The 15,263-nt window shown below is 29.0% G+C and overlaps 4 protein-coding genes across 4 annotated transcripts, besides 1 other annotated feature; 1 reads left to right on the top strand and 3 right to left on the bottom strand.

Moving 5' to 3' along the window:
• Window positions 1-165: 165 nt before the first annotated feature.
• On the top strand, window positions 166-1,940 carry TA13975 (peptidyl-prolyl cis-trans isomerase, putative; the record flags this gene model as incomplete). The annotated part of the gene is made up of 2 exons (XM_947042.1): window positions 166-607; window positions 835-1,940. 2 exons carry the CDS (start codon window positions 166-168, stop codon window positions 1,938-1,940), a joined length of 1,548 nt encoding a protein of 515 aa, XP_952135.1.
• A 392-nt stretch (window positions 1,941-2,332) lies between these two features.
• TA13970 (uncharacterized protein) lies at window positions 2,333-6,394 on the bottom strand (the record flags this gene model as incomplete). Its single annotated transcript, XM_947043.1, has 2 exons — window positions 2,333-2,538; window positions 2,632-6,394. The coding sequence occupies 2 exons, from the start codon at window positions 6,392-6,394 to the stop codon at window positions 2,333-2,335; spliced, it is 3,969 nt and encodes a 1,322-aa protein (XP_952136.1).
• Window positions 6,323-6,394: a sequence feature (Signal peptide predicted for TA13970 by SignalP 2.0 HMM (Signal peptide probability 0.608, signal anchor probability 0.000) with cleavage site probability 0.359 between residues 24 and 25).
• A 353-nt stretch (window positions 6,395-6,747) lies between these two features.
• Window positions 6,748-8,004, bottom strand: TA13965 (uncharacterized protein; the record flags this gene model as incomplete). The annotated part of the gene is made up of 1 exon (XM_947044.1): window positions 6,748-8,004. One exon carries the CDS (start codon window positions 8,002-8,004, stop codon window positions 6,748-6,750), a length of 1,257 nt encoding a protein of 418 aa, XP_952137.1.
• A 393-nt stretch (window positions 8,005-8,397) lies between these two features.
• On the bottom strand, window positions 8,398-14,774 carry TA13950 (pyrophosphate--fructose 6-phosphate 1-phosphotransferase alpha subunit, putative; the record flags this gene model as incomplete). Its single annotated transcript, XM_947045.1, has 5 exons — window positions 8,398-10,190; window positions 10,457-10,699; window positions 10,860-12,764; window positions 13,326-14,381; window positions 14,594-14,774. 5 exons carry the CDS (start codon window positions 14,772-14,774, stop codon window positions 8,398-8,400), a joined length of 5,178 nt encoding a protein of 1,725 aa, XP_952138.1.
• Between the last annotated feature and the right edge of the window lie 489 nt (window positions 14,775-15,263).

Raw genomic sequence — 15,263 nt, forward strand, 5'->3', positions numbered from 1 at the left:
ATTTATTATACCACAAAATTTATTATTTCATTGGAATAAATTATATTACAAAATTTATTAATACAAATTTTAATCTGATGAAATATATTACAAAATTAATTAATACAAATTTGAATGTGTTGAGATAGATGAACCCAACCTTTGAAATATATATTTATAATATATATGGTAAGTAGTAAACATAGACATAGTAAGGATAAATTATATTTATTACCAAGTGAATTGGCTCTAACTCAGGCTCCTGTAAGGAGTAACAGGCCTTCTGAGTTAGTTCCTTTAGATTCTTGTTTTTTAACTTTAAATCCTTTTTCTAATCCTTTTTGTACTATAAATGGTCATATATTTGATTATGATAAAATTAAAGAATTTATTACTTTGTACGGGAAAAATCCTATCAACTCTTTACCTTTAAGTTTAGATGATTTATTTCCTCTACACTTTACTAAAGATGAAAATGGCTTTTTTCAATGTCCTTTATCTCTAAAAAGGTTCACTTCTAATTCACATATTGTCACTGTTAAACCTTCTGGTTATGTTTATTCTTATAATACACTTAAAGAAGTTGCTAAAAAAGAAATTGATGGTTTTATGCATGATCCAATTACAGGTACCCCGTTACAGTGACTGGTACACAGCCAATCACCAGCCCCGAAGGGGCTTCTTAATCCCTAAAGGAGTTCCTCACTTATATACTTAAGAGGATTCCTTAGTTATATACTTAAGAGTATTAGTTATCCTAGTTATATACTGTAGTTATACCCCTTCTGGGATTATTTAGTTATATACCCTTCTTGGACTAGTTACTCTATAATTACTGTATTAATAAACTTGTAGGAGTAAAATTTGGTAAGAATGACATAATTACAATTCAAGATCCTCATAATACTAATCTAAGAACTATTTCCACTTTTAAACATATAAACTCATATTTTAAACCTAAATCTACTACTCAGAGTACTGAGACTAATACTAAGACTACCAACACTAAATCTACCCAGTCCCTAACTACTGATAATACTACTCAGTCTGTAACTACTGAATCTACTGAGACTAAACATGGATTATTGGAAGAACATTTAAAAATATTTAAAAATGATAAATCTACAGATATAAATAGGCCAAAACATGAGTTATTCACTACTGGGAGTCAGGCTGCTAGTTTCACTTCCACAGCTACTACTCCCAGCTATAAAGTTGAATACCGTGACAAAACTGTATTTGAAGTCAGATTACCCTTGTATGACTATGTTAAAAAGAATAAACAAAAGGCATATGTAAAGCTCGTTACAACTGATGGTGATCTTAATCTTCTTCTCCATACTGATCGTGTTCCAGTAACTTGTGACAGTTTCCTCCAGCACTGTGAGGATAAATATTATGATGGCTGTGAGTTTTTTAGGTGTGTCAGTGACTTTATGATCCAAACTGGTGACCCAACTAATACAGGACTCGGTGGTGAGAGTGCATTTTACACCCGAGCTAAGCGAGCTAATTTGGCTGAAAAGGTTCCAAAATATTTGAGAGACGAGTTTGATAATACTTTATATCACGTTGGTACTGGTGTATTATCAATGGCTAATAAGGGGAAACACACCAACGGATCTCAATTCTTTATTACCTTCACCACATGCAGTCATTTGGATAATGTACATACTGTTTTTGGTAAAGTTGTTGGAGGCTTAGAAGTTTTGAGAAAGTGGAACTATCTTAAAGTGGACGATGAAGAAAGACCTTTAAACCCACCAAAGATTTTACAAACTATTATTTATTCTAATCCATTTGAAGATGCCAAGGTTAATATAAGCAAAGAGTTGGAAGAGAAGAAATTACAAGAGAAAAAACGAGTTTTAAATTCCAATACTAAATGGTTACTAAATCCTCAAGATAATACTAATAAAAAATATAAATCCAATAAAATTGGATATCTAATTAATAAATAATCTCAAAATCAATTCTATATATACTAAATAATATATATTAGTAGGTATATACTAGGGTTAGTAGGTATCTTAGTCTATAGTTAGTAGTAAATATACACTAGTGTATATACATACAAGTATATAAGGTATAGTATTAGGTATATATAAGACCTATTAGGTACTATAGGTATTTAAAGTATATAAGAAGTACTAGTAATAGAGTATTATGTACTTAAGGTGTATTAGTGGTAGTAAGTAATTAAGGGCTATTTATGAAGTTAGTTATATACCTATAGAGTACCTATAACCCCTAGTAGTTGTTGTATAGTTATTATGTACTGAGTTCTATACTTTTAGATACTAATTATTACAATAACACACAGTACATACTATATATTATATAATAGATTAGATTAGATGGATTTGTAGTATTTTTTACGTTTATTAACGGTACCGATTTTAATGAATGAACTTAATAATGCAAGATTATATATAATATTTTCTAATGAATATGAAAAACCTTTACCAATTCCATCATACATATTACAATCCATTATTGAATCTGGTATATTCAATATATACATTTCTAAACTTGTTGGATATCCAATCTTCAATTTACCTAATAACAATATTAACTATATAATTAACTATATAAAGTATATAAAGTGTATAAAGTATATAAAGTGTATAAAGTGTATAATTAAGTATTTACGTGTATTAATAAAATTTTTTAATATAATTGTATGCATATTTTGTAATAATTCTTTTTCATATAATTCTTCTATTATATTCTTCATTACGGTGTCATCCGTAACGGGGGCAGGTTCACGGCCAGTAATATCCTTAATAGTGCACTCCATAGCTGTAGAATTAGCTCCCTTTCCCGTAGTATCAAAAGTGCCATTAGCTCCCTTTCCCATAGTACCATTAGTATTACTGTTTTCTTCAATATCCATATCTATATCTAGTGTATTATCCTCCATTACGGTGTCTGATACACCACTAGTAGTATCCTCAGTATTACTGGTACCTGGTATAACTGTATTATCCTCAATAACCATATCTGTGTCTAGTGTATTATCCATTGTATCAGTATTTAGTGTTTGATTAATGAATGAATGAATAAGATTATAATTATATAATTGTTGATTATTAATAAGATAATTTTCTTTATTTATATTACGATATAATATTTCATGCCAATTATATATTTCTTCATCATCAGTACTCTTAGTATTAACTCCTTTAGTATCTACAGTACCCATAGTACCATTACCATCTACAGTACTATTACTAACTCCATTAGTATTATGAAAATGGAAACCAAAAATTTTGGCAATATGTATGAAATTGAATGTTTTAAGATTATTTGATTTTGTTAAATAAATCCCTCGATGATAAAATGATAACTTTATTAAATCATTATCTAATGGTAATCTACTTAATATATATGATACATTTTCATCATAATATTCTTTCATATTTTTATTCTCCATAACGGTGCTTGCTCCAACTGTACCACTTCCCTCACCAACTCCCTCACTATTACTACTATTACCCTTAGTATTAGTATCAACACTATTAGTACTATCCTTTGCTCCCTTTCCAGGAGTAACGGTGCTTGGTACAACTGTACTAGTATTCTCTCCATCAAAATTACTATTTAAAATAACATTTGGTGTAGATGGTAATAGACCAGATTTAATTATATAATTATAATGATTAATAAGTTGATTAGAACGTTGTGAAATGAGTTTGGAATGATAATTATTATAAATATCCTCAAAGAAATCATTTAACAATTTTCCTCTATAATTACGTCTATAATTTATTATATCCATCAAATTATATCCTATCATATTCATACTATTAGTACTAGTACTACTAGTACTACTGGTGCTACTATTAATACTCTGGGTACTACTTAGACTACTAGTACTTTGGACACTAGTACTGTGGATACTGTGAGTATTATTGATATTTGAAGATGTATAATTATTTGGTGTTGTTATTTCTGATTTAATATATTCTATATCCATTTCTTTATCATTTTCTATATCCACTGGATCCTCAGTATTCATACTATCTGCAGTATCCACTGAATCCCTACTATCTACTGTACGGCTACTATCCACTATACGGCTACTATCCAATATATCCCTATTAGTTATAGTATTGTGATTAATTTTAGGGAATTGAAAAGTATTAATAGTATTACAGATATTAAAAGGTAATAGAATAGGATTGGGTAGAAAACGACTATCATGTAAAGAAGCTTTAGGAAAAGTAGAACCGACATTAATTAATGATTGTATAGAGACATTTTGTAATTTTAATTGATGTTCCCAATCTTTAATTAATTCACTATTAATGAAAAGATTTGTAGTATTATAATTATATCCTACAATTGGATATACTGTAGAAACAAGATATCTTCGTATTTCATAGATTTTTAATAAAATCGATGGATCAGAATTATAAATTTTATCCTCACAATATTCACAAAATGTTAATGCAATTCCATGTAATAAATTCCAACCTGAACAAATTAGACAATTTCCTGTTATTTTCCGTTTCAATGAAAAGATTCTCTTTAATAATAATTGTAATTCTTGATATAATCCTGTATTTTGTTCTATATTTCCTTTCATTATACGTGATATAAATGGTTCTTTTATATATGCATTACTATGTACTTCAAATAATCCTCTTGAATTATAATAATATTTCGTATTCACTTCCATAAAATTTATACTATAACTTTTTATTCTATATATTTCTTCCATTACGGTGTCTTCCGTTACGGTGCTTGGTCCATCAATAGAAGTATCCTCATCAACTTCATCATCATCAACCCCGATAGGGGTTTCCTTAGTATTAACTCCCTTAGAATCCTTAGTATTAGTACACTCCATAGCTGTAGAATTAGCTCCCTTTCCCTCAGTTACGGTGCTTGCTCCAGTAGGAGTAGTAGTAATGTTATTAGTACTAGTAACTTCAGTAACAGTAGTAGCTGTTGGACCAGTCACCGTAACGGAAGAATTAGGTAAATAATAATTACCATAGATAGAATTAGGATCAAAATGATCAAGATTATGTATAAAATTACTTGATAATACTTTTGGATTACTCTTTTTATAAAAATCATTAATATCCAACATATCATATTTACTATTACTACTATTACTACTATTGGTACTATTAGTAGTAGTACACTTGGTACCCATAGAATTAGCTCCCTTTGGAGTAGTACTAAAAGTGTTATTAGCTCTCTTTCCAGGAGTAACGGTGCTTGGTCCAACTGTACCAGTAGCTCTCTTTCCAGGAGTACACTCTGTAACCATAAAATTAGCTCCCTTTCCCTGAGTTACGGTGCTTGGTCCAATAGGATCCTTAGTACTGGTATCCATACTGGTAACTTCAGGTCCATTACTGTTTGGTGGACCAGTCACCGTAACGGAAGAATTAATTTCTGTATTAAAATAATCTAATGTATTATCATAATGATAAATAAGTTTAAATAATTGTAAATAATTATCAAATGAAGTGGTAGAAACCCAATCATTTAATTTTTCTTCATCCATCATACCAAATACTATTGATTCTTCATTTATTTCTACTTCTTTATTTGTTAATATTGGTATTATTATATTACTATCTATTATATCCATATTCTCATCTATATTTATATGTTCTTCCGTAACGGTGCTTGCTCCAACTGTACCAGCACCAAAAGGGGCTTCCTTAGTATTAGTATCCTCACTATCTTTAGTATCCTTACCAGTAATACCCTCAGTATCCTTAATATCCTTAGTAGTGGTATTCTTAGTTACGGTGCTTGGTACAACTGTACTAGTATCCTCATTAGCTCCCTTAGTACTATTACTATCGTTAGTACTGTCTGGTGGACCAGTCACCGTTACGGAGGACTCTAAAGTATAAAAATCATGTTCAGTAATAAGTATAGGATCATTAGATTTAATATTGGATTCATCAGATTCAGAAGAAGAATCAGAATCTTTAATATATCTCCGTTTAATCATTTGATAAGTTTTTTGTTTTTCATTCATACGTTTTATACGACGTTCAGTTTGTTTAAATTGTGCTGGTAAGACATTATAGAATTTATTCCAACGATCAAGAAATTTGAAATCCAATAAAGTAAATTCAGGAATCTTTGGAAACACATATTGATGTATACCATAACAAAGTTCTAAATCAGTAGATTGTATTTCTGTAGGATCTAATACACGTACAGAATCACCAAGTGCTTCAATATATTTATTAAAACATTGTTTTGTTAATTTATATGTCGGCTCATGATGATTCTCATGTTCTCTTAACATTTGATTATACACCGATTTTAATCTTGATCTATATTCTACACCTCTACATTCATATTTCGATTCTGCTACTAATATCTCATATAACATTGATAAACCAATTGATGAAATTGATAATCCAAATGATGACATTTTAAATATAAATATAAATTTAAAAAAATTAATTTTTGAGGAATGTCATTTTTGGGGGAATGTTAATTTTTGGGGGAATGTTAATTTTGGGGGGAATGTCGATAAGATTGTGTAATTTATTTTCATAATTTTAATAATTTATAACATATTTTATAAATTTATTATTTAAAATATATAATAATAAATTAATATTAAAATTTAAAAAATATTTTTTAAAAATTACTTTTAAGAATCTTTAATGTAATTCTGGAACATGAGTTAGAATTACTTAGAATAATTCTTTAAAATGAGTTAGAATTACTTAGAATAATTCTTTAAAATGAGTTAGGATTATTTTGTGGAATAATTAATATTTAAAATTCTATAGGTCGACTTAATGCTTTAAAAAGTTCATTTCTTGTAAAATGTGTTAAATTTTCATATTCCTGTTCAATTTCTTCTTCACTTTGTGTTACACTTATATATTCATTCATTTCATCTTCTATTTCAACATTCAACTGATCCATAGGATTAGTCGATTCATCTATACTATTAGTTATTTGACCTATAGGATTATCCATTTGATCTATACTATTATCCAACTCATCTATAGTTTTATCTAATTGGTCTATACTATTTTTATTAGGTTCTAGACTTGTTGTTGAGAAACTACTTTTAGCAGTATTGAAAGTGAATTCTGAAAATGATTTACTGGGAAATAAATAAGAATTAACTGGATTTATTGGTATTTTAATTAATGCTTTATTAGTATCTATTGGTATTTTATTTCCATTACAAAGTACAATTGATAAATCATTAGTAATTAAATTATAAGTTAAACATTTAGGCTTTGTGATGTCTAAATTCTGTTCAAACTCAGGTGTGAAATTGAAGAAAAGTGAATATTCCAAATTCATTAAATCAGTTTCATAATCAATTGGTACATTTTTAAATCTCTTTAATCCACTATTAATATTAAAAATTAACATGAATTTATTCAGACGTAATCTTTTATTTGTTATATTAATCCAATTATTATTAATATATTGATATAACAAATAATTAAAATTAGTTAATAAAATTCCTAAATACTTTTCATGTTTCATAATACAAATTGAAATTGATTTTGCACTTTCTGAAAAGTTATTTGATTTCCAAATCAGTTCATCAAACTCGAATACTTTTTTAAATAAATATACACTATTGGATTTATAATTTATATATTTTATATTTCCAATTTCATAGACTTTTATTGTATATTTTTGTCCTTCAAAATCTTCTACATCACTCTTAATATTCAAATTAATTTTATTCTTTGCTATATACGTATTTTCTACTTTGGTTAAATGTTTTATATCACCATTTAGGAAACATAATGTTATTGTATTTATTTCTCCATAGATATGGACTTGACCTATGTATTCAGATTCATTATTAGTTTTCCATAATGTACGTCGATTTATTAATACTCTATTACATGCATAGAAATCATTTCTTGAATAATATCCTCCATCTTCCTTCTCATGATATGTAAAGTATTTATTTGATATCTTTGATGTTAATTCTAACATCACTGGATTCAATAAATGTGAATATTTCAAACAAGGATTAGGAAATCCGTTATTCACCATTATTATCAAATTTTAATTTAATTTTACTTTAATTTAGATTAATTTAATTCAATTTTATTAATTTAATTTAATTTATAGTTTTAGATCTATGATATATAATTGGGATCTAATTGTAATATTTAGATCTAATGTTATTCCTAATAAATAAGATAGTTAATGGTTAAGTAGAGTAATATACCAAGCGTAAATAATATACTTACTAATAGCCTTATATACTTATATGTATATACACTAGTGTATACTAGTTAACTATATACAACTGTACCTATACTCATGTATATATACTCTAGTACCTATAATATATTTACTACTAGACTATTATACATCTCTCAATATACACCTTAACTACTCCTTATATACATCTTAACTACTTATTGTATATATATTATTAGATTAGAGAAGTTTGAAATCTTGTGAGAGTGAGATTAATTGATTTTTGTCTTGTGTGATCTTGATTAATCCCCAAAGCTGTATGAATGCGTGGTGTAGATACTCTTCGGAAACTCCAAACTTGCAAATGTTCTTGATGATTTCTGTGAATCGCTCCACTGAGGTGATCATGTGGTAGTATTGTGAATGTTCAATAATTAACATGATGTTTTGTGTTCCGACAAATGAGTTGAATTGGATCGGCCCTGGATTATTGAACAAATCTTCCACTAACCATTTCCTCCTTGCTGATTTCAATTTCATAAATGGCTTCCCATTGAGACTGACATTATTTGGTGGTATGATTGGCATTTCAGATTTCGGGTTAATTAGCATTTTGAACGAGTCTGGTGCTATCTTCATCATGCATGTGAATGGTGTTGCAAATAACTTCCAATCCTTGACTGCACCGCAAACTGCTCTGATTGAACAACAGAACCCACTCAACTTACTTTCTACACAAATTGCCGCCAAATGACCATAACTGTATGCTAACGAGCAGTCAAATTCAGACGGTATTGCACATCTTCCTTGGTAACCGAAATAATGTGTCACAGCCGCGTAGTTTCCATTATACTCACCTCTTTTCTTCCTAATCAACAATTCTTCCTTGACCATTTTGGCTAACATGACTTCAATTTCCAAGTTTTCAAGTCCCAAATCTGTAAAGTCCATATTCAAGATTTCCCTTCTTATATATTCCGGGAAACTACTAAATAATGCCAAACTCCATGGTGTTATCATCTTTACATATTCTCCCATATTATCTTCCACATCAACAATATTATCCATATCCTTATCTTTACCATTAGTATCTTTACCGTTATCCTTAGTACCATTAGTGTTAGTAGTATTAGTGGAATAAACACTATATGACATGAGTTGTTGTATAGCATTTTTACGTTTATTGAGTTGGTTCGCCTTATTTAGGGCATTACCAATCTCTTGTAACATATTTTTCGTATTTGGTAAGTGTAACACTAAATGATCTGGAATCAAAACCGTTCCAAAGTTTTTTCCTAATTTACTTCTCTTTACTATTGCGTTTGCTATTTCATCCACAATGTCAAACAAACTTTTATCTGAGTTACGGTATTCTTCCGCTATTATTACTACATTTGGATGTGTTTGAAGTGCACACTCTAATACGTCTACTGATGGGAATCTACCTAGAATTTTCACGAAATGCCAATATTTCGGCATTGATATCGCGTCTGTTAATACATTTCCCACCAACGATGCATAGATTCTTGTGTTCGTATCAAATCCTACACATGCTTCTATAAGATCTCCTCCTAACGAGTTTCCTCCTGCTACTGGCACTCCTATTATACATGTTTTAGAATTTTTTGACATGAAATACTCCGTCACAAACGATGCCTGTGTCATACTCATTTCATCTCCCAAGAACACCAACCCATCCAAATCTAATGCTGTACATGTCTTATACACTGCTTCCAATTTATCTTTCTTCCATAAAAACGAACGTTTACTTCTCAACACTAATTCTAATCCTCCTTGATTCTTGAAACATTCGAAATCCTCTCCCTTCAACTCAATATATGAACTCTGTAATAATCCTTTAATTCCATGAAATGCTATACACTTTCCTCCCATTTTACTTACTCTTGTGAATATTCCCCAAAATACGTTTAACACTCCTGGTGCTTGTTTTCCTACTGGCACTACTCCTACTCTCAATGAATCTGATTTCATTTGTTCTGATGATACTAATGTACCCAATTTTTTCCCCATACCTATAAATATATTAATTTATATATTCTTATACATAACAATAGTAAATAGTAATTAGGAGTATCTAAGGGTACTCTAAGGGTATTAGGAGTAGTTAAGTCTAGTATATTACTAGTACTATGGTTATTAGGAGTATTCTAGGTACAGGTATTAGGTATACTAGGAGTACTCTAACTAGTCCTAATTACTATTAACTACTCCTAATTAGTACATAACTACCTAGTTAACTCCGTAACTTGTTAACTACTTAACCGAGTATATTTGATACCTGTTGGTATAGTATTGAGTACAAGTTCATATTGATTGAAATGATTTAGTTTATGTTGATATGGATAATAGAGCATGATTTGATTTTTGATGTATTGATCGAACTCAACGTGTTGTTTGAATGGTACAAGTTTGGATTTGACATCTGAGCATACTATTGGTATATCTGGTATCACTTCTAATCTTTTTAATTCCAATTCACTCATAAAACTTTTATCTTTTCTTCTTAATCCAACATAATCTCCTATAACAGCGTTACGGAGCTTGGTAAAACGGTAACTAAGCCACGGAGGGGACTAAGGTACCCCGTAAGGGTATAACTAATAAACTAACTAAGGGTATAAATAGGTAAATAACTAAGGAACTAGTACCCCCGTAGGGGATGTACAAGCACCGTAACGTACCATTGAATGGATAATTACCAACTAATTCTTTTAAAGTTGGTATTAATAATGTAAAACATCTTCTTTCATTGATATCATCCATATCAATACATTCATCATTCGATGATTCATGACTATAACTACTCATATCATCATCATATCCATTCATACGTGAACTACCCATACCTACACTACCCACTCCTACACTACCAACACTTACATTACTCACATTATTCATACTCACATTACTTACATTACTCATACTTACATTAGTCATATTCATACCAGTATTACTAGTATTACTAATACTAACGGTACTATTAGTATTAGTACCATTTACTACATTATCTAATCTACTAACTACATTTACTCCTCCATTATTACTCCTACTACTACTTCCATTATTACCATTAACTCCCATACCATTAACTCCATTGTTAGATCCTGTAACTCCTATATTACTACCATTAACTCCATTAGTACTTGATACTGTAACTTGATTATTTAATTTATTAATATGATTAGATTGATATGTATTGAGATATAATGATAAATCAGTTGAATTGGATAATAATTGACTTGTAGTTAATTGTATTGGTCCAGGGCTTCTATATAAATCTTCATATTTCCAGATATCTCTTACTTTTTCAAATGTTTTAAATAACTCACCATTTAAATCTAATAATGTTTTTTTTATACTACATCTATAATTTTTATATAATTCTTCTGTTACGGTGTCCGTTACGGTGCTTGCTCCAACAGTAGTAGTCTGACTACTAGTAACATTATCCTTAGTACTAGTATTAGTATCTTTAGTACCATTAGTACTATCCTTAGTAATACTATCCTTAGTACTGTTAGTTTCCGTGGTACCAGTCACCGTTACGGAGGAATTACTTTGTGATTTATGTAATTTCATTAATGTAGTTAAATGTGAAAATGGTATACCTAATGGTATCCAATCTTCAATATTATTTTTAAGATTACGTATAGCAGCCATATAACCATTTTTACGTTGTGCTACTAATACAGAAGCTGTATAACCAAGTGAATAACAATATGAAGAATCGAATTCAGACGGTATTGCACATCTTCCTTCATAACCGAAATAATGTGTCATGATAATAATTTCAAGTAAATGATTTAATTTTCTACTTATGATTCTGGATTCTACTAACATACTTAATAAACTTTCTGTTGCTATTTTTGCCACTAATATTGAACCTGATGATTCTATATCACTTAATAATTGCTCTTGTATATTTGTTGGTAAAAAATTCCATATCTCTTTACTCTTTTTTAATTTATTCACATCAAAATTCTTCAATAAATTTTCTTCAGTTTCTTCCGTTACGGTGTCTGGTCCACTACCAACAGTATTAGTACTTCCCTCAGTTCCCTCAGTTCCCTCAGTTCCCTCAGTTCCCTTAGTATCCTTAGTATCCTTAGTATCCTTAGTACCTGACCCCGTAACGGAAGACACCGTAACGGCAGTATTAAGTTCTTGTACAAGAATTTTGAAATCAGGTATGAATTCAATTAATCCTTCAGGTATTAATATGACACCGAAAGTTTTCCCCATTTCATATCGTTTTTGCATTAAATCAACAATATCATCAACAATTTGTTGTAGTGAGATATTTTTCTGGCTAACTTCCTCACTTACTAATAACATATTCGGATGAGTTTGAAGTGCACACTCTAATGCTAAATGTGAAGCACTTCTTCCCATGATTCGTACAAAATGATAATTATACTGTGTTGAAGCTGCGTCTATACATAAATTTCCAATTAATTCTGAATATGTTCTAGCTGCCGTATCAAAACCAAATGTCAATTCTATATTATTTGATCTTATATCACCATCTACTGTTTTTGGTACACCTACTACTACACATCTCTTCTCTGATTTCATAACCACATTTCCTATACAATTATAAAATACATAATATAAGAGTAAATAAGAGTATTTAGGGGGTAATTATGGATAAATAAGGGTAAATAGGGGTAATCTAAGGGTGTATAAGGAGTATCTTAGGCCTTATGGCTATTAAGGGGTAAATAAGGTCCAATAGGGTATATAATAATATTTTAATGAGTAACTATAAGTTATTTAAGATATCTATGGTTATTTTAGGTAGATTTTTTTTGTTGTCACGAGTATACATTATTAATGTATAAAAATTCAACCAAAATTTTGAAATTTTGTATACTCGTAACAACAAAATTGTAAACTCGTGACTACTAATTGTAAACTCATAACAACTAATAATAATTACCAAATATCACAATAACTATTCCCAAATACCCTTAATACTTAGTACCCTTAATACTAGTATATATATATACAAGACTACTATAGACTACTGTAGATTGGTTAACTACCTAATAACTATCTCCCTAATTATCTCCCTTACTACCTAATAACTACTATAACTATCTCCCTTAACTACCTAATAACTATCTATACTACATTAGATTGATTACCATTTTTTGTATTGTATTTATTATGATAATATTGTGCTAGATAATTGGAGATATTGGCTGCATTAGAATTGGATCCATCACCACCAACGATAATGAGTCCATCAAGTTCGAGTTCAGTTACAGTTTTGAGTACCATTTCGAATTCATTATTATTAGCAATCATACCTCGGCCACTCATTAACATATTAAATCCACCTAGATTTCTATATTGATCCATTTGTTCTTCATTTATAATTTGATATCTTTTATATTTAAGACCATCTAATCCTCCAATGAATCCAATTAATTGACTTTCTGGATTCCTATATTTCAAATAATCAAATACACCAGCTATCACATTATGTCCTCCTGGTGCTGGACCACCACTTAATATTAATCCAATCTTCATCTGATTACTATATATTTTATTATATCTTCTATCCATTATTTCCATTTCCATCTCCATATTAGTATTGGATATTATTGAATTTTCTATTACACTCTTCTTACGTCTTATATTATTATCCATTAATGATATTAAATTATAATTACTATCATTCTTTATATTCTCATTTTCCATATTATTTTCTACAGGAGTACCATCTATGGGATTCGGTTGTATAGGAGTACGTTCTACAGGTGTACGATCCATGGGATTAGGTTCTATAGGATTAACCCTAGTATCTACTCTAGTATCAGTTCTTGGATTAGTATTTAATTGTACAAAATTGGTAAGATTTGGATTTGATGATTTATTATTAGTATTACTATTAGCTCCCTTATGAGTATGAGATGAATTGGTATATGTAGAATTAGTAATGGATGAATTGGTATGTGTAGAATTGGTATGTGTATAAAGTAATTGTGATTCAATTTTGACAAGTTTATTATTACAAATGTATGGTAGGAATTTGGAAACTTGTGGTAGCATTGATAAATCTTCACTGGAATCATCAAATTCAGTTAAAACATGATGGATACTCTGTAATACACTTGGTAATTTCACACGTCTTGCCATCTGTAATTCTTCATAAACACTTTTTGATGAATACATACTATTCACTCTTTTCAATGGATCTATATAATTATTAGTTACGGTGCTTGCTCCAACACTATAAGTAATTCTTAAGTACTTAAAGGGTAGTATAGTTAACTATAGTAGTTAAGTAGTTCTATAGTAGTTAAGGAGTAATAAAGTAGCTACTAAGGGTATTAGGTATTTAAGTATTTAAGGGTATTAAGTAGTTAAGTAGTTAAGGGTAGTTAAGGGTATTAAATAGTTAAGATACCAGTAGCATTGAGTGCTTTTTTGAATTTAGTAGTTTTAGTATCGAAAGTAAGTTTTTTATCGATATGAGTATAATTTTTATCATTAGATTTTTCTAATGGATAACTTTCATTTATATCAGAATCATCTAAACGATTTTCACGACCAGATGATAAATAATTATCATCCAATGTATATAACATAAATGATCTACTAAAAGATCCTACAAAATATTTATTTACTTCATTAAATAAAATGAATAATTAAGATTAGATAAAACATACTGGAATCTCTTTTATTTTGATTATACATTTTTTGGTAATTTATAAAAACAAATTAAAATATGTTACAATATTAATATTAATATATTAATAATTAATATTAATATATTATATTGGATAAAAAATTTTTATTTGTAAAGTTGGTACAAAAATTTTCATAAAGTTATTGTAGAGGTATAATTTTAAGATCTGATTTAAAAGATTATTTTACAAAGATTCCAAAATAACCTTCCAATTATTTAATTCGGCAGATTTATCCGAAAACACAACATAAAATCTTTTACGATAATAAAACAATTAATAAAACAATTTAAAACAATTTTATTAAATTTGTCTTTCATCAATAGGGGAATCGTCAGGCTTTATGGGAACACATTATTAAAATCTATTATTTCAATAATTCATATTATT

The sequence above is a fragment of the Theileria annulata genome, chromosome 2, assembly GCF_000003225.4.
Source record: "Theileria annulata chromosome 2, complete sequence, *** SEQUENCING IN PROGRESS ***".
NCBI lineage: Eukaryota > Apicomplexa > Aconoidasida > Piroplasmida > Theileriidae > Theileria > Theileria annulata.